Source organism: Hemicordylus capensis, chromosome 1 (genome assembly GCF_027244095.1).
Source record: "Hemicordylus capensis ecotype Gifberg chromosome 1, rHemCap1.1.pri, whole genome shotgun sequence".
NCBI classification, from domain to species: Eukaryota; Metazoa; Chordata; class Lepidosauria; order Squamata; family Cordylidae; genus Hemicordylus; species Hemicordylus capensis.
Genome location: NC_069657.1, coordinates 63180887 through 63200134, shown reverse-complemented (window position 1 = coordinate 63200134; position 19248 = coordinate 63180887). Strand labels below are relative to the sequence as shown.

Below are 19248 nucleotides of genomic sequence, written 5' to 3'. Positions count from 1 at the left end.
CATTTTTTTTAAAAAAACTAAAAGTTTGATGTTGGCAAATAAGCCAAATGACTCTACTCTTCTCCCCCCCCCCCATTCAGGTCTGCGCAAACATGATGTTTGTTTTTTGATTACTGTCCGACCCACACAACCTTATGGCACAAAGTTTGATAGAAGACAACTATTTGTTGAGCAGACTGGCCTGGTATATGTGAGAGGATGTGAAATCCAGGGCATGTTGGATGATAAAGGACGTGTCATTGAAGAGGGTATGATAATACTCAAATCTGTGCTTATAATATGGGCAGTATGATCTATTTTATGCTTGCCATGGTGAACCCTTGCCACAAACTGCATGGATGTGATGGGGCTGTTTGGCAAGTGTACCCCTTCCTCTGGTAACACATCTAGGGGAGATGAGCACAGAAACGCCGCGTGCCAGTCCAGTAAGGTGTGGTGCAAGTGTTTACTCCAGCGACAACAGAATTGAGCTTCCTAGGCGATGGCAGATACATCTGTTCTGAAATTACTGTAGCCCCTTACTGGGGTCACCACAATCTGAGGTGAGAGGGAGAAGTCACTGCTGCGCTGCTCCTGGGCGCTGTCCTGAGGTGAAGTGGCTTAAGGGGCTGTGAAAGGGGTGCAGGATGGAGTTCTCTTCCAGCTCACATCAGTACAAGAATTCCGAACAAAACCAGCAGATTTTAAGTCTCTGAATTGGGGATTCCAAATTGATCGTCTGGCAACACTAAGCAGGCATGTCTGAGGGGAAATCTCTCTCTCATACATCATAGCGTCGGTTGGAATTCTGAGTTCTTAAGAGCTGGACATGCGAAGGAAATTTTTAGGAATGGGGAATTCTGGGCCTTGGAACCAGAAGAGGTGACCTGGAAGGCACTGATGGTGTGATCCTGAGTATATTTACTTGTAACTAAGTCCCACTGAATCAACTGGGCTAGGTGCCAGGTAACTGTACATAGGATTGCAGCCTGAATTTCACATATTGATTGGAATTTACCAGCCAGATCTTTGGCTGGAGGCCTCAAGCAGTCTGTTGCCTTTTTGAAGATTTACATTAAAAACAACTCTGTACATGATCTCTCTTTAAAACTGGAGAGACTTAAAAGTGCTTGATGTTGCCTCACACTTAAGGCTATTATCTGCTCTCTTCATTATGGAAGACAGGAAGTTGTAGAGTGTTGAATATGATGAGCAAAGGAGGAAAGGGACAGAGTAGAAGAAGAATTGTCTTGTGGACCTTATTCTTCTTCTCGGCCCCTCTTACTCTCTCCTGAACTCAGATACGGTCCATGGCTGGTGTGTTCTTTCTCTGGATGAATCCATGACACAGGACAACGTGTTCACCTGCTTCTCCTGATGATTGTAACCTTAGCTTGGGAGCCTGAGTCACTGAATGTGACCAGAGAAAAAGGAGGCCACCTCTGTCAGGCTGTGAGAGAAAAGGATTAGGGGGAGAGGGAATAAGTAGGAGAGGATTGATCATAGGTTAATTTCTCAAGTGTAGTTTCCCCAATTCATTTTCTGTGCTTGTGTGGGTTAACTATTTTAAACCTGGTCTGTCTTTCGTTGCAAACAGGACCAGAACCCAAACCGAGGCTTAGAGGTGACTCAAGAACATTTAGAGTGTTCTTGGATCCTAACCAGTATCAACAGGATATGACCAATACCATCCAAAATGGAACAGAAGATGTCTATGAGACCTTTAACATAATAATGAGAAGAAAGCCAAAAGAAAACAACTTTAAGGTAAGCTACAATATGGCTTCTCTTGGGCAGTTATTGAAAGTGTGCACTAAACCGTACATGCTTTCCTTCCAGTCTTTGCTTGTGTTGAGTCCAATAGCACACTTATAATGGAAACTTAATACTGTCGTCCTAAGAATATATACTTGGAAATAACTGTATTGAGTATTGCAATGGAAAAAACCAAAATGTTAGGAATCATCAAGTGAAGACTAAGATTCCACTGCTGCTACTCAGGGCACCTCTTGCAGAGCAGTTAATTATGGACAGTGGCCAATTGATTCAGGGATCCACGTTGATGCTTTGAGAGATGCAGGCTTCCGCTGGATCAGGGCAGTTGTGTTATTATAAGTGGAGGTTAAAATTTAAAGTATATGCAGTGAGAGATCTGCTTCTCCTGCTAGTGTGGTAGCAGCAAAAGAAGTGTGCTGGTATTCCTTTTTCTCCACAAAACACTTTTAATTGACAGCAAATGCTCAGTGGATTGCCACTGAAGACTGAAGTTTTGCCAAGGTTTTTTGAAAACCAAAGCACAGGCAGCCAGATTATACAGAAATGATTTGGCAGCGTCTCTTTAATTTCACGTTTCCCCCATGTTAAAAGTTGAAACAATTGCTTCAGTTCATCCTGCTTTTCAGGATCATTATATGCTGGAGGATAGTTTATCCCTATCTGCTCTATGCCTCCTTGCTCACATAATAGAAAACAAGGTAAGTCATTCTCCCTAATGACAAACGTTGATAGTGTGTCAAGCAGATAGTGTGTTGATAGTGTGTTGATAGTGTGTCAAGCAGAAATCAGACGGCTTGATTTCTTTGCGGAGCCTGTAGGGTGGAAGATGCAAAAATCTTATCTAGTCTCCTAAATTAAGCAAACATGACAGCTGTAGAAGCATGAACATAATGCGATAGCCAAATATGACAGTCGGCACTTCTCTATGGTGGGTCAGCCCTCTTGCCTTGTATTGCTCGTGGCCACTACATCAAAGAAAGATTGGTATTTTAGAGTTGTTTCTGTTTATACATTTGTTGAGCAAATGTATTTTTAAAGATGGATGTTGCCATTTTTAAGGGATTGCCTCAAATGACCTTGTGTCATAAATAATCACAGGTCGTTCCTCATCTACTGCACAGATAAGTGCTATACAAAATCTATGCAAATGTGTCCTTTGACATGGTCTCCATCAGATAACAGCATTTAGAGTTGTTGGTACATTAGCAAACCAAGCAGGTAGCCTTATCTTTTCTTTTTAGAAGTTGTCTGTTCTGAATTGGTGAAATGAAGCTTAAATTTGTCTACTATGTTCTGTGCAGTTTTGGTTAAATTGCAATATCAAGACTGAAAACAAGTTTTTAATCAAATGTCATTTCAAGGATTGTGTTTGCTTTGACTTAACTGTAGTCTCGTTTGTGCTTAAATGGAATATACTTACCGGTATATGCACTAAAAAGATATTTAGTAGCTTATTGGCAGGAGTTCCACTGTACCAGAAAATAAAAGAGATTTGCATTGAATCAGATTCTGTACATCGGAATCTGAAGGAAAGGAGCCATAAATCCAAGGCAGAACATGCCCTTGGTATGCAGAAGGTTCAATCCCTGGTATCTCCAGGTAGGGATGAGAGAGATCCCTATCTGAAATCCTGAAGTGTGACTGCCAGTCAGTGTAGGCCAGGGGTTCCCAGGCTTTTAAAATAAGCACAATGCTTCCATCACAAACCTGCTTGGGTAAATGTGCATACATACATGCATGAACATACACACATTTAAATTTTACTGTTATACGACAGGCTACTCTAGTTACTGGTTTACATCCAGACTCAGTTACTCATAAGTACTTGCACTGGAATTAATAGGATCCATTAATTTCAATAAGACTGGTTATGGGTTATTTAATCTGGATGTCAGCCAATGACTGGAGTAGCCCATCTCATAACTGTAACCTTTAAATTTTTTTTGTGTGTATACAAAAACACAAACACACACACACACACACATATATATATACACACACACACACACACACACAATTAAATTATCTGGAGTGTAATCCATTGCATTCATAAGGAATGGGTTCAGCGCCTGCACAGGGACCTCACGGATCGATTAGCTAGTTCCTCACGCTGGCCCTAACTGCTAAGCACGTGACTGTGCTTCCGTTTATCCTAGGCAGTTAGGGCACGCTTCAGTCAGTTTCTGTTAGACCGCTGTTGCGTCTACACCTCGGATTATATAGCTCCTCGGATTTACTTCTTTTAACTTGGAAACGACTTGGACCGGACAACAAAGAAAGATTGGACTTGGACGGAAGAAAAAGACTAGAATTCATAGTGTTGTTGGAGAAGCAGGCGATCGTGCAAGTGGAGTGGGTGGACAGGATGCAGGGATATTATTCCCATTATTTCCAAATCCCCAAGAAATATGGAGGCATACGTGCAATAATGGACTTAAGGGACTTGAATTGTTATGTGGACAACAGGAAGTTCAGAATGATAACCTTGCAGGGAATCCTATACCTCCTAGGTCAAGAAGAGTGGGCGGCAACTCTAGATCTAAAAGACGCATATTTTCATATTGGGATTTGCAAGCGCCACCGCAAATACTTGAGATTTACAGTGAGAGATACAGCGTACCAGTATGTAGTACTGCTGTTTGAACTCTCTACAGCGCCGCGTGTATTCACAAAGGTGATGGCTGCGGTGATAGCATTCTTAAGAACAGAAGGAGTGGTTATTTATCCCTGTCTAGACGACTGGCTGCTGGTCAACAACACGAAAGAAGAGTTATGTTTGCAAGTCCGATATGTACTACAGCTCCTAGAAGACTTGGGCATCGCGGTGAATCTAAAAAAGTTGAAATTAGAAGTACAAAGGCGTGTGAGTTATATAGGGGCAGAGATGGATATACAAGAGAAAAGTGCTTATCTGCCAGAGAGCAGGTAGCAGCAGATCAAGGAATTGTTTTTTCTATGTCAACGGTTACCGCGGCAACCAGCGAAGTTGATTCAGCGCCTACTAGGACTTATGGCTTCCTACAATACGACGGTGCGCAATACACGTCTTCATATAAGCCAATTCAAGGCTGGTACCTCAGCAACTTTCGGCCAAATCTAGACAATCAACAGAAAATACTAACAATCCTGGAGCCAGTGCTAAAATCCTTGGACTGGTGGACAGTGTCTGCCAGTTTACTGGCGGGCGTTCCATATCAACCATTCACACCAACGCGTGGGCTGACAATGGACACCTCCCTTTGGGGATGGGGTGCTCATTGCCAGGACCATCAAGTACAGGGGCAATGGTCTGTGCAGCAGCGGAAAAAGCCACATAAACTATCTCGAGCTCTATGCTGTTTTTCTGGCGCTGAAGGCGTTCCAGCCATTGCTACACAGGAGGATAGTGCAGGTCTATCTGGACAACACCACAGCGATAGCGTATTTGAACAAACAAGGGGGGACAGTGTCACGCTCTCTCTGTCAGTTGAGTCAAAAATTTGGACGTGATGTATAGCTCAGTCGATAATCCCAATGGCATATAAAAGGGGAGGACAATGTGCAGGCGGATGGCCTCAGTCGAACATTGTTGCGCAACCAACACCACGAGTGGGAACTCAACATGGTCTACCTGAAAAGTATATTCAACAGATGGGGTTGGCCAGAAATAGACCTCTTTGCGACTGCTGAGAACACAAAGTGTCGGACATACCACTCACGTGCAGGAATAGGCAGGCACTCCCTGGGGGATGCTTTTTAGCACAAATAGACAAGGGGACAATATTATCTGTTTCCTCCACAGCCACTGTTAACTCGAGTGGTATCCCAATTATTCAGGGATACCACGAGGGGCATCTTGATCACACCATGGTGGCCCTGACAACAGTGGTTCCCGGTGCTATTGTGTCTGTCGAGAGGGACTTATCGCCAACTGCCAAGCCGACCAGACTTACTAACGCAAGGCCAAGGGGCAATTCGGCATCCACAGCTCGAAACTTTAAAGTTGACTCCGTGGCGAATAAATTATTAAAGAGAATCCTGATAAATAATAGGAAGAAATCCACAAGGCTGAATTATGCTACCAAGTGGCCACATTTCAAGCTATATGCTAGACGACATGGTTTCTTCCCCAGGAAGGCCACGGTCAGGGAGATATTGCTTTACCTGACGACACTCAAAATGGCTGGCCTAGCAAACACATCATTGAAAGTTCATTTGGCAGCACTCTCATCAGAACACAAGGGGTGGGAGGACACAACGGTGTTTTCCCATCCGGAGTGTAAAAAGTATCTAAAAGATCTGAATAATTTATTCCCGCCTCTGTGGCGGCCGCTTCATCAGTGGGACTTGACATTGGTGCTGCAAGCCTTAGTGAAGCAACCATTTGAGCCAATCGCGCCAATTCTCTACGTCTACAAACATTGAAAACTGTATTCTTGGTGGCGATCACCGCAGCGAGAAGGGTTAGTGAACTATCGGCCCTCAGGGTGGATCATCCCTACACGCAGATATTCCAGAACAAGGTTGTGATGCGGTTAGACCCGCGGTTCCGACTGAAGATTTTGACGAATTTTCATATTAACGCGGATATAGTTTTGCCTACATTCTTTTTTGAATCCTGAGACGCAGCTGGAAAAAACTATGTACGCACTGGATGTACGGCGTGCACTGCTGTATTACTTACAAGCTACGAGGCAGATGCGCACCACACACAAACGTTTTATGATGTACGGAGGAAAGTCTAAGGTCCAACTAGTTATAAGACAGAGGCTATCACACTGGATTGTCCAGATGATCAGATTGGCGTATACAGGGCAGGGGAGGACCCCGCCAGAAACCATAACTGCGCATGCTACAAGGGCATACGCTTCTTCGGCTGATAACTTAGTGGGCATTTCAATGGCAGAGATATGTAAGGCGGCAGCTTGGTCATTGGACTAACCATTCATTAAACACTATGCTGTTGACTTGAGACAGACAAAGGAAGTGGAGTTCGGATGTGCAGTCCTGAAGCATATCCTACCCTGATTATTGGAGAAATTATGGACCCACTGCATGGGTTGATTCTCAGCTGGCTAGTCACCTATTCCTTATGAATGCAATGGATTACACTCCAGATAAACAGGTTGCTTACCTGTAACAGATGATCTGGAGGTAATCCGTTGTGTTCATAAAACCTGCCCGACCTCCCCGCAAGGATGGAAAGGCTGGGTAATGAGATATATTTATGTTTGTCATGAAAGGCAACTGCCAGCCCACCAGAAACTGACTGAAGCGTGCCCTAACTGCCTAGGATAAACGGAAGCACGGTCACGTGCTTGGCAGTTAGGGCCAGCGCAAGGAGCTAGCTAATCGATCCGTGAGGTCCCTGCACAGGCACAGAACCCATTCCTAATGAATACAATGGATTACCTCCCAATCATCTGTTACAGGTAAGCAACCTGTTTTTACAGTTAGGAAGACAGGCTACTTTAGTCATTGGTAGAGTGATGCATATTGGGGCAAAAAACCCTTACTACATATATAAGCCAATGGGATCTGAACATTTGGTGACTGACCAGGAGAGAGATCTTGGGTTTGTGGCAGAAAGCTTGTGTCGACTCAGTGTGCAGCAGCTGTGAAAAATGCCAGTTCCATGCCTAGGGATCACTGGGAAGGGGATTGGTGGTGGGGGATGCTAGTAATGCCATGACACAAATTACATAAGCCCTTACACAAATTGATGGTGTGGCCACATTTGGAGTATTGCATACAGTTCTGGTCACAGTGTCTGAAGAAGGATATTCTTCTTGGAAAAGGTGCAGAAGAGGACAACCAAGATGGTCAGGGGCCTGGAGCACCTTCCTTATGAGGCAAGACTACAGCATCTGGAGCTCTTTAGTTTAGAAAAGAGGCAACTATGGGGAGACATGATAGAGGTGTATAAAATTATGCATGGAGCAGAGAGAGTGGATAGAGATAAACTCTTTTCCCTCTCACAACACTAGAGCCGGGGTCGTCCCATGAAACTGAAGATTGGGAAATTTAGGACTGACAAAAGGAAGTACTTTTTCACAGTGCATAATTAATCTATAGAATTCTCTGTCACATGATGTGTTGATGGCCACTAGCTTGGATGGCTTTAAAGGGGACTTAGACAAATTCATGGAGGACAGGTCTATCAATGGCTGCTAGTCTGGTGTCTATAGATCACCTCCAGCTTTGGAGGCAAGGTGCTGCTAAATACCAGTTGCAGGGGAGAAGCAGCAAGAGAGAGGGCATGTCATCACCCCTTGCCTGTGGGCTTCTCTGAGGCCTCTGGTGGGCCATTGTGTGAAACAGGATGCTGGACCAGAGATTGTGGAATGCGCTCCCTGCTGAGATACGAGCCTGCCCATCTCTGGCAATTTTCAAAAAACACCTGAAAGCCCTTCTTTTCACCCAAGCTTTCTCAGCTTCCTAAATTGTGGGGGTTTTAATTTCTGGTTCATTTTAAAATTCAAAACCCGATTTTGGGGTTTTTAATCACTGTAATTGTTTAATTGTGTTAAAATGTTTTTAAATTGTTAATTGTTGTTTTTAAATTTGTTTTAGCTCTTTACTGTTTTAGTGGTGTGTTTTAATTATAAACCGCCCTTAGCCATTTTGGAAGGGCAGTATACAAACAATCAATCAATCCAGCAGGACTCTTCTTATGTTCTTGGCTTACATCTACACTAAGATATTCATAAGCAGTCTTAGGGTCCCAATAATTTCAATGGGAGTACTCGGTGCTAATTTTTTTGAAGTCTGTCAGTCAGACTGAGGGGACGGGTATGCCAAGCTTCAGCATGTAGCCAGCCAATCAGAAGCAGAGGAGAAGGGTCCCTCCCTTCCCCTTCTCTAGTGAACACATTTCTGAGGACAGCTAAGGCATCTACTTCAAGGCAATGATCCTCAGATGGGGAACAAAAAACACAACTGCAGCATGGGGAGGCAGGAGGTTCTGAGTACTCCCTGGGAGCTCTTCAAGTACTAGTACTTGGGAACCCCTGGTGTAGGCAATACAGTAATAGACCAGTAGGCTTACTTGGTATCTTTTATATGTTTGTGTAAAAGTATGAAAGCTTTCAATTTTCACTGTCTTCATGAGATAGAAGCATATTAATCCTAAAGGACTTTATAGAGCCGTGTTACTAATGTAAAATATTTTAAGTCTCTTCAGGACTTAAGTAGTTTAATATCAAATTGTTTTATCGAATTGAAACATAAGTTGACCAGCAAGGAACGGCTCTTCCGGATATTCAAATCAAAGTCGAACGGCTCTTCCGGATATTCGCCGTTTCGCCAACAAAGCTTCATCAGCCTCCTTAACATCATTAATACCAATACCCCATTCCTCAAGCTTAACACAGTCTTGCAGTCTTTTCTGCCGCGAAACGGCGAATATCCGGAAGAGCCGTTCGACTGATTCATGAATGACTTTGATTCATGAAGTTTGTTTTTCTCCATAAGGGCATGCAGTGGGCTTTATCTTTGATCCATGACATCTAATTTATGGAAGCTATGCTCGATGGGTTCTCTGCAATCAGCATGTTTGTGATTTGAAACCTTCACTCCCATGTGGATGGTATTGAGCGTCTCGCCTACAAGCCAGCACCCCGCTTTCTTTTGCCCTTTTCAGCTACATTTGTATATGTTCAGTTTGCATTCTCCTAAAGGGCATAAGGGGGTATACTTGTTGACTGAGGACGTCCACTCCTCATTGAGACCACGTCTGATGTGGCGTTTTTGTCATTTGGTACTTCTATCACGACACTTAACTTCGCCCATTTCATCTAGCAGCCCTATTTTTGCCTGGCTCAGTTACACCTCCTTTCGATATTTCTGATTGTTATTGCACATGCTAAAATCCATGCATTCTGTATCAAGAGATGGCATTTTGTGTATTATGTGTTATGAGATGGCTTGAGTATCACTGTATACATCATTATTCTTGTTGAATTATTTAGCTTATCTGATTTCTGAATCAGAATCTGATTTCTGCTCATTAGTGTTATTGATTATTTAATTACTGGCTCATATATTTCCAGTGTTTATATACATTTCCAGTGTTTGGCTGTTTCATATTACTTGCACATTTGTTTTTTGTAGTCACGGTGGGATTTCCCCCTCCCCTCTTTTTTGCTTGCACCAAAACTCAGCACAATATAAAGGACTTGTTTTTCAAAGGGATTGTTCATGTCCTTCTTTGTAGGGGCCTCACCAGACAATGGCAAACTGGTAATTTGATTTGTAGAGGCCTGAGATTTCATCTGTTTGTTTTTTTAAATGCTATGAATCTACTTGTTTAGCACTTCAGAGATATTGTGGATTTGCAAGTTCCTAAGTCCACACAAAGCAGACTGATTTAACTCTGAAAATGCAGTGATCCTATAGAACATCTGAAACTGCCCATACGGAGCCAGATGGCCTATCTAGCTCAATATTGTCTACCCTGACTAGCAGTGACTCTTCTGCTCTCAGAAACATTGTTAGTTAAAAACAAATCTGGCTAATTTCTTCTATTTTCACCAGCTCATGCACTCAATACCTTTTTAATGGTCGACTATAATTTATATGCTTCTTCCTGTATACTTCTACAACTATTCACCAGGTTTCTTGTACTGTAACACAACTCCCAATGCATTGTAGCACTGCACCACAAGAAACCTTCCTCTTGCATTTGTGCACGGGTTCACACAACCATGGCTGACATCCGAAGATGCAATGGGAGCTGCGTCCTTGCAGCAGGAGGCTGTTCCCCTGCTGTGTGCATGGGGGAAGGAGAATGATATTGGACTGTCTTCTCTGCAGAACTGTCCTGTGCCTGATGGAACCATGTCCCTAGGGCTGTGCAACCCTAAGGGACATATTTTTGGAAGGCACAAGGCACTTGCGGAGGACACAGAGAAGATCATCCAGAATTGCTCACTCAACAAGCAAGGGTAATAGCAGTGGGGAAACCTCTGGCTGTGGGCGTCCTCACTCCATTGTTCTAGATGTCCGACAGTGTGTTCTGCTTTTGCTAACGGTTCTTTGGATCTAAGCCTTTGTTTCCTGGCTAGAAATGTTCAGAAGAATCTAACTGTCAGTTCTGCACATGATGCTCAGGGTAGAATATAATCCATTGTGCCCATCTGCAGTTACAGAATGTTCATTCTGCAGTGTGTGGTCTACAAATAGCATGTTGGTTGATAAATGCATGATTATGACAAAATCCTTTTTCTGGCTGATGTTCCTTTTACTGCAGTTGAGAGAGCTCTGCAGATATAAAAAACAGCATCATCAAATCTTGTCAGCTGAAGTGAATTTGTTCTTGTTAATAGGATAGTTTGCTAGTTATAGACTGTTCATAAATACACAGGTTTTGCTGAACAAGCTCTTTCTGGGCTGATGTCAGCAGAAAATACAGTAACTGATCCAGTCTGAGTAAACCAAACACCTGTCGGTGAAAGGGAGCTTAATTTCTCTGAAACAAACTGGAATGCTTGGAACAGCTCACGAAATTAGTCTTACGTGTTTTTAAATCTAAGGACAAATCTGTCACTTATTCATGTTTCATTTTGTATAGGCTGTTCTGGAGACAATAAGGAATTTGATGAACACAGACTGTGTGGTTCCTGATTGGTTACATGACATCATCCTTGGTTATGGAGACCCAAGCAGTGCTCATTATTCAAAAATGCCAAATCAAATCGCCTCCTTAGATTTTAATGATACCTTCCTCTCTATTGATCACTTAAAAGCAAGCTTTCCTGGATACAGCATTAAAGTAACTAATGAAGACCCTGCAATGCAGATTCCTCCATTCAGGTGACTGAAAAATACTGCTCAGCTTTGTTCATTATATTCTTCCCCTTTAGGTTCTCAGGCTTGCTCCCATTTGTGTTTTCATTGTTCTTAAACTGGGTCTACATATGCAGCAGAATGAGGCATATCCCCTAGAAACCTGAGGGGAAAGAATGGGCTCTGCCAGTTCAGACATATAACTTGCATATGTTGGCATTCTTGAGAGATGAAATTGTATGATCCCCAAAATAACACCATATTTACTTACTATTAATTTATATAGGCTCTAGAGGTGTGCACGAACTGTTTGTGTTTTGTTTTGAGCTCAGAGTGAAACCCAAAATGCTCATAACTTTTTGTCGACACAGCGGCCAAGCCTGCTGTTTTGACCAAATACTCGAAATGTTTCGAGTACAGGTGAAACTCGGAAAATTAGAATATCGTGCAAAAGTCCATTAATTTCAGTAATGCAGATTAAAAGGTGAAACTGATATATGAGACAGACGCATTACATGCAAAGCGAGATAAGTCAAGCCTTAATTTGTTATAATTGTGATGATCATGGCGTACAGCTCATGAAAACCCCAAATCCACAATCTCAGAAAATTAGAATATTACATGGAACCAAGAAGACAAGGATTGTAGAATAGAACAATATCGGACCTCTGAAAAGTATAAGCATGCATATGTATTCAGTACTTGGTTTGGGCCCCTTTTGCAGCAATTACTGCCTCAGTGCGGCGTGGCATGGATACTATGAGCCTGTGGCACTGATGAGGTATTATGGAAGACCAGGATGCTTCATTAGCGGCCTTCAGCAATTCTGCATTGTTTGGTCTCATGTCTCTCATCCTTCTCTTGGCAATGCCCCATAGATTCTCTATGGGGTCAGGTCAGGCGAGTTTGCTGGCCAATCAAGCACAGTACACTGTATACTTTTCAGAGGTCCGATATTGTTCTATTCTTCAATCCTTGTCTTCTTGGTTCCATGTAATATTCTAATTTTCTGAGATTGTGGATTTGGGGTTTTCATGAGCTGTATGCCATGATCATCACAATTATAACAAATTAAGGCTTGACTTATCTCGCTTTGCATGTAATGCGTCTGTCTCATATATCAGTTTCACCTTTTAATTTGCATTACTGAAATTAGTGGACTTTTGCACGATATTCTAATTTTCCGAGTTTCACCTGTATTTCAAGCACCATTTTTCTGGGGAGAGCTGGTCTACCAATTGGGATTGGGAGGCAGACCAGGGGCAGAGGCCTGGTCTACCCACCTCACATGGTGGGTAGACCAGTCCTCTGAGGTGGGTCGACGTGGTTAAGTCCAGAGCAGAGGCCTGTTCTACTTGACATGTGAGGTGGGCAGACCAGGCCTCTGCTTTGGATTGCCGGGAAAAATAGGACCAACAAACGGAAGTACTTTTTCACACAACGCATAATCCACTTGTGGAATTCTCTGCCACAAGATGTGACAGCCAACAACAAGGATGGCTTTAAGAAGGGTTTGGATAACTTCATGGAGGAGAGGTTTAATGTGAGGTCTATCAACGGCTACTAGTCGGAGGGCTGGGGGCCACCTCCTGCCTCAAAGACAGGATGCCTCTGAGTACCAGTTGCAGGGGAGTAACAGCAGGAGAGAGGGCATGCCCTCAACTTTTGCCTGTGGCATCTGGTGGGACACTGTGTGAAACAGGATGCTGGACTAGATGGGCCTTGGGCCTGATCCAGCAGGGCTCTTCTTATGTTCTTATGACTTCTCTATCCACTGATCCCAACTGGTAGACCAGCTCTTCCCGGAAAAATACTTGAAACTATTTGAGCTCAAAACAGGGTAGTTTTGTTTCGCACTCGAAACAAGCGCTTTATTTTAAGAGTGATTCAGTTTGAGCTTGAAACTATCAAAATGACTATTTCGAGCTCGAATCGATTTGCACATCTCTAATAGGTACTATCTTCTTTTGACTGGATTCATGAGAGCAATCTGAAATCTCTTAGACTTTGTAGATTTTGATTTGGGGATTCATGGGAACAGCCTTTGTGCTGCCTTGTTGTGGGCATGATATCGCTCATGAGTATAATCATGATTTCTATTGTTCCCTTATAACTATCGCTTTGCACTTGCAGCTGAGTGAAATGTTAGATTTACAAGGCAGATGAGGGACACTATTTTTGAATATTCCTCACATTAAACAAAAAAACAACCACCTAGCACTTCAAGGAAAAAACCATTCTAATCAGCCTTCCTTCTCTTGTGCAAGTTATCTTCTTGCAAGGAAGTTTCAAAGAGAGCCAGCATAGCATAGTGGTTAGAGTTGGACTAGGACCGGAAAGACCCGGGTTCAAATCCCCATTCAACCATGAAACTCACTGGGTCACTCTGGACCATCATGTATCGCTCAGCCTAACCTACCTCACAGGGTTGTTGTGAGGATAAAAATAAGCATGTACATTTCCTCTGAGCTCCTCAGAGGAAAAGCGGTATATAAATGTAAAATAATAAATAAATAAATGTTAATCATGTCTAAGCACCATTGTAATAAATGACACATGACTAATTTAGTGGAACTTGGTCATGACCACTTAGTCTAGATCCTGTCCCTTTTCTATAAGGATGCTGTTTGGCAATCATTTCCATCTTTGCATTCTTAAAATTATGATCTGTAATTTCTGCTCTTACATCTACTTCCTGGCCACTCCAAAAACATGCTTGATTGATATCTTGATGTCCTGTGTTGCTGTTACCTCCGGTATTCTTTACCTGTATGTTGAACTGTGTCCTGATCCAAATATCTATCCTTAGAACCAGCTCTTTAAAAAAAAAATCACCTTATCTATTCTCATGCTCTTCAGTCATCTTGGATTGCTTCACTCTTGTGCCATACTGTCATCTACACTTTGTCAAGATCACATGTTTTTGAGAGTGGGGGCTAGAGTAGATGAAAATAGTTTGTTGGCAAAGGAGTTTCATGTGAGAAGTATCTGAAACTGAGGAACAGGGATTTCTTTCTAGGATAACATTTCCAGTCAGAAGTGAAGCAGGAAAGAAACGGAAAGAGAATGGGAATGAAGAAAAAGCTGCGGATTCAAAAACGTTGATTGTGGAGCCTCATGTCATCCCGAACAGAGGACCTTACCCATATAATCAACCCAAACGGTAGTATCTCTGTACCTGTTGGTGGGAAAACATAAGCCCTGTTCAGACAGTCAAAAAAAATAAAGGGGGCGCTTTCCAGCATCCCAAGAACACACCAGCAAGTTCCTCCCTGGCATTGACATGTCAAGAAGGCTCACACATTTTCCACACTACAGCATTTCTCTGAAAAGGCAAGCACTGTAGGCATGACAGCTGCTTCTGTAATTGGTAGGGTGAGGCTCTCCAGCCTTCTGGTCACAGTAGCAACCAACACCATACTTAAGGTGCTTGCCTCTTCAAACACCATAAGAAAGTACAGGAAAGCGTGGAAAGTGCAGCAGCGTGAGGCTTCTTGACATGGGGCCAGAGCAGGGCTTGTTGGAATGCTATTGGGGTGTTGTACACAAGTACGACATCCTACGTTTTGGTATGTGTGTGCTTGTTTTACTGAAGAGGACTATAGATAGAGTACTGTGCATTTCCATTAAGATGTTTCTGTCAGTAAACCAACTTGACTTTTAAAAAACCCTGTTTATAGGTCGAGAAATTGCTTTCTCCATAGGGTTCTGGATATCTTTTTTTTTTTTTAAGTTTGAAAATACTGTATTGACTAAAGTATTCAGACTAGCTAAAATGTTTATGTAAATTATGTTTCAGGTGGAGATCATAAGTAGTGAGCTCTGCTAATCTAGACAAATTTTTTTCTGATATTCTGATTACAAATTTCACAGAATACTTCACTTTTAAAAAACTTTCAACATGGTTAAACGGTTTAGTAGGAGTTGCTCTGGATAATTGTTCTGTTTTGCATGTATGCATGCATATTAAAATGATGTTTGGCAGTAAATCGCCAATCCGTTCAAGCTTGGTGATAATATATGATTTTTTATGTTGATCACATTGCCTGTTTTGGTCAGTATCTTTGCGGTATCCTAATTATACAGTGAACAGTAACTTAATAAATTTGGAACGGTCATGTAATAACTTGGGAGTATTACAGTGTGGTGTTTCAGACTTTGAAGGAAGAATGAATTTCTCTTGGTATTTGTGAATCTCTTATCTGCTGAAATCCTGTAAAAGGCAAATTTTATTCTGGCAAATTCAATTTTCCTCGACTGAAAGAATAGACAGCTCTAAGAAATAATATTCATGAAAGATGGTCCTTGTTCTGGAATAACTGAATTTACTTTTTATTGAATTTGCAGCAATACAATTCAGTTTACTCATACACAGATTGAAGCTATACGTGCAGGAATGCAACCTGGGTTGACAATGGTAATGATACATATTGCTACGTATCTACTCTCTTTTTTTATTAACTATTTTGGCTATGCTCTTTAATGTTTGCTGATCTCTGAGATACATGTAACTTCAGCTTCTACTGCAAGCCATATAAGATTAATGGAACCTTGACCACCAAATGTTTGTGGACCAAAAAAGGAAGATTTACGCAAGCATTTGGGGTGGGAACGGTGTGCAAGAAAGCAGCTGACCAGGAAATCCAGAGAACCTAGAATGGATTGATTGATCATTTGGGCATAGACTGAATACTTTCCTGTGATAGACCACATTCCACAAGTTCAATAGGTTCTCCTGTGGAGCTGAATCTCCAACATGATGTTCTAGTAAGAACTAATCTCCTAGTTTCCTTTGACTGTTCCTACAACTGTACCAAATTTAGTCCAGATGGGTTCCCACTTGCACATCAAACATTGTGCACAAATGGCCTCATTTTTAAAAAGCCCATCACACTGATGTCTGTGTTCTTGCCCAGCGTTTGCAGTTTCAGCAGGTTTCCCCCCCAGATAAGTAGTAATTTTTCTTTTTCTTTTTATAGGTAGTGGGGCCACCTGGTACAGGTAAAACTGATGTGGCAGTGCAGATAATATCTAATCTGTATCACAACTTCCCTGAACAGAGGACTCTTATTGTTACACATTCTAATCAGGTAAATTTTAGTCCTAAGTGTGTTCCTCCTTTCAGTTTCAGAATAGATAGGTTTGTTGATGGTCCAACAAGGAAGGAAATGGGTGTTTGGGGTTTTAAAAAAATGCTGATCTACTTGTTTGAGATGGAAGGCTTTTCCAGCTTGGATGTGAGTGACCCAGTGTTTCAGCAGGAACTAAGACTTTGGCATGTGGACTGCATGCCACAACCAGCATCCCCTTTTCAAGTCCTGCCGGTCATGTGTAGGAATGCTTGCCCTGCTGTGGAGGGAGGAAGATGGCAGCCATCTTCCTGAGCTTGGAGATGGCTCCAAACCCTCTTTCTGAGTTTGGAGATGGGGCCCTACCGTTATTTCTTTCTTCCCCTTCTGTCACCTGTCTGGCTGCCATTGCAGCAACCCTTTTCCTCCCCACTGCTTCGCTTGAAAAGTAAGCCCCTTCCTGCAGCATCTCTGAAACTCAAGGAAGTGCTCAGCACACTAGCTGCTACTGCTTTCTTTGTGTGCATATGCACACACACTTGAGTCTAGATGGGCTGAAAGGGAGCGGGAGGCAGGAGTAGAAGACAGCAGCAGCTCTGGCTCTGAACACTCATTAGCACGTAGCTTCTGTTCTATTTGGGGTAGTAAGAGAGAAATTTATGGATGTGTCTATCAGTGACTTTTAACCAGCTAAATAGAACCCACATGTTCAGAGTGCTGGGGCATCCTTCCTAGTGTTTTCTTCATAGAGCTCTATGGAGAAAGTGCTAGGAAGGACTAAATTTCTCAGCATTCCATGAGCACTTTCCCATGTGGCTTGCATGACATCACTGGGCCTTCCTGCAGCTTTGCTTCCCATCCACACCCCTCCCTTGCCCTGTGCATGGACTGCTCTGCCCAGAAGTCAACAGGGAACAGCTGTTTCTGTGTGGGGCCAGAAGCATGGTGCAAATGATTAAACGCTGATTGTTTTGAAGTCAGCCCTTTGCATAGGCCTAGTGATTAGACCTCTGACATAAGTATCTCTTTCCTTTGGTTTCAGTTCACACCAAAATAGGAATGAGTTTTTTTCTAGCATGCTGCATTTCCTGGTAATGGCATCTGAATTTCTAAAATGTACCCTTTCTGTTGCTCTTGTCAATCTTTAGGCTTTGAACCAGCTGTTTGAGAAAATCATGGCTCTAGACATTGATGAGCGCCACCTCCTGCGTCTTGGTCATGGAGAGGAAGAACTAGAGACAGAGAAAGATTTCAGCAGGTGAGCTGATGCCTAATAAAAAGCTAAATCATGCAAACACTGAAAAGTGTTCAAAAACATTTTTAAAAACCCAGCTCTTATCCTGCATGCAGTGCACATAAACAAGAGGCTGGTTAAAATGTATTCATCTTGGTTATCATGATGGTGATGTTCTTTTGGGTTACGGCTTTTTTTCTATGCACAACAAAGACCACCTTATTTCTGCCCAGAGTTCCAGTGATAATAGAAGCAAAGTGGTGCTTATAGAAATATATGCCTTGAATTACCAGGAAATATGTTGTGATCTTTGCAGTATTGAGTACGAAATGAGGTTTTATGGGGCTCGAACATGGAAATAGTATGCTCAGTTGTGCTAAAGACTTTGATTTGTTTATGTACAGTGCTGTTGAAGGCTACCGATTCTACTTGCATAGGCTTTTAAAAGAAGCCCCTGTTTTGTGTAGCTGTATGGGCTTAGCTATAGAAGGCGACTCTTGGCACCCACTTCCTTGGCTTTCACGTGCACACTGGGTTTTATTTATTTTTTGCTTTGTACATAGACCCTCATGCCATATCATATAAGCGAGCCAGCGTGGTGTAGTGGTTAGAGTGCTGGACTAGGACCGGGGAGATCCGAGTTCACATCCCCATTCAGCCATGAGACTAGCTGGGTGACTCTGGGCCAGTCACTTCTCTCTCAGCCTAGCCTACTTCACAGGGTTGTTGTGAAAGAGAAACTTAAGTATGTAATACAACGCTCTGGGCTCCTTGGAGGAAGAGTGGGATATAAATGTAATAATAATAATATCATCAAAAACAGCTTTTGAGATGTTACTTAGAAGTGGTATGTCATTCAGTTTGAAATACTGATACTGGTGGAACTCGATATTCACGGGGGTTTCATTCTGCAGCCATGGATATGGAAACTGCAGATATTACCTCCATGGTTATTTCTCCATGGAAATTACCTCCATGGTTATTTCTGGCCGCCTCCAACCCGCAGATATGTGAGGTCGGCATGTTTGTTTTCCCCCCGTGTATGCCAAGGTCGGCTGTCTTTTTCCCGACCATGTAGACACAATCTGCGGATATGGAATCTGTGGATAACAAGGTCCACCTGTATTTGAGAAGCAGAAGGCCAAATCCCTTTTGGGAGTGGGACAGTAAAGTGAAGCTGTGCTGTCGAATCAGTGTCAACTCCTGATGACCACAGAGCCCTGTGGTTTTCTTTTGGTAGAATACAAAAGGGGTTTACCATTGCCATCTCCCACACATTATGAGGTGATGCCTTTCAGCATCTTCCTATATCACTGCTGCCTGATATAGGTGTTTCCCATGGTCTGGGAAACACGCCAGCAGGGATTGGAACCAGCAACCTCTTGCTCCCTATGGACACTAGTTTCCTGATATTTCAGCTCTTGG

General features: G+C 42.6%; 1 protein-coding gene across 2 annotated transcripts in view; it reads left to right on the top strand.

Annotated features, from left to right (window-relative positions):
* Positions 1 to 19248, top strand: part of AQR (aquarius intron-binding spliceosomal factor) — an 88062-nt gene that overhangs the window by 47182 nt on the left and 21632 nt on the right. For both annotated transcript variants that reach the window (XM_053273402.1, XM_053273393.1), the window contains exons 18-24: positions 81 to 248; positions 1577 to 1746; positions 11306 to 11547; positions 14540 to 14683; positions 15868 to 15937; positions 16500 to 16610; positions 17738 to 17847. In XM_053273402.1, the coding sequence (XP_053129377.1) occupies positions 81 to 248; positions 1577 to 1746; positions 11306 to 11547; positions 14540 to 14683; positions 15868 to 15937; positions 16500 to 16610; positions 17738 to 17847 (1015 nt within the window). The remainder of the gene's footprint in view (positions 1 to 80; positions 249 to 1576; positions 1747 to 11305; positions 11548 to 14539; positions 14684 to 15867; positions 15938 to 16499; positions 16611 to 17737; positions 17848 to 19248) is intronic.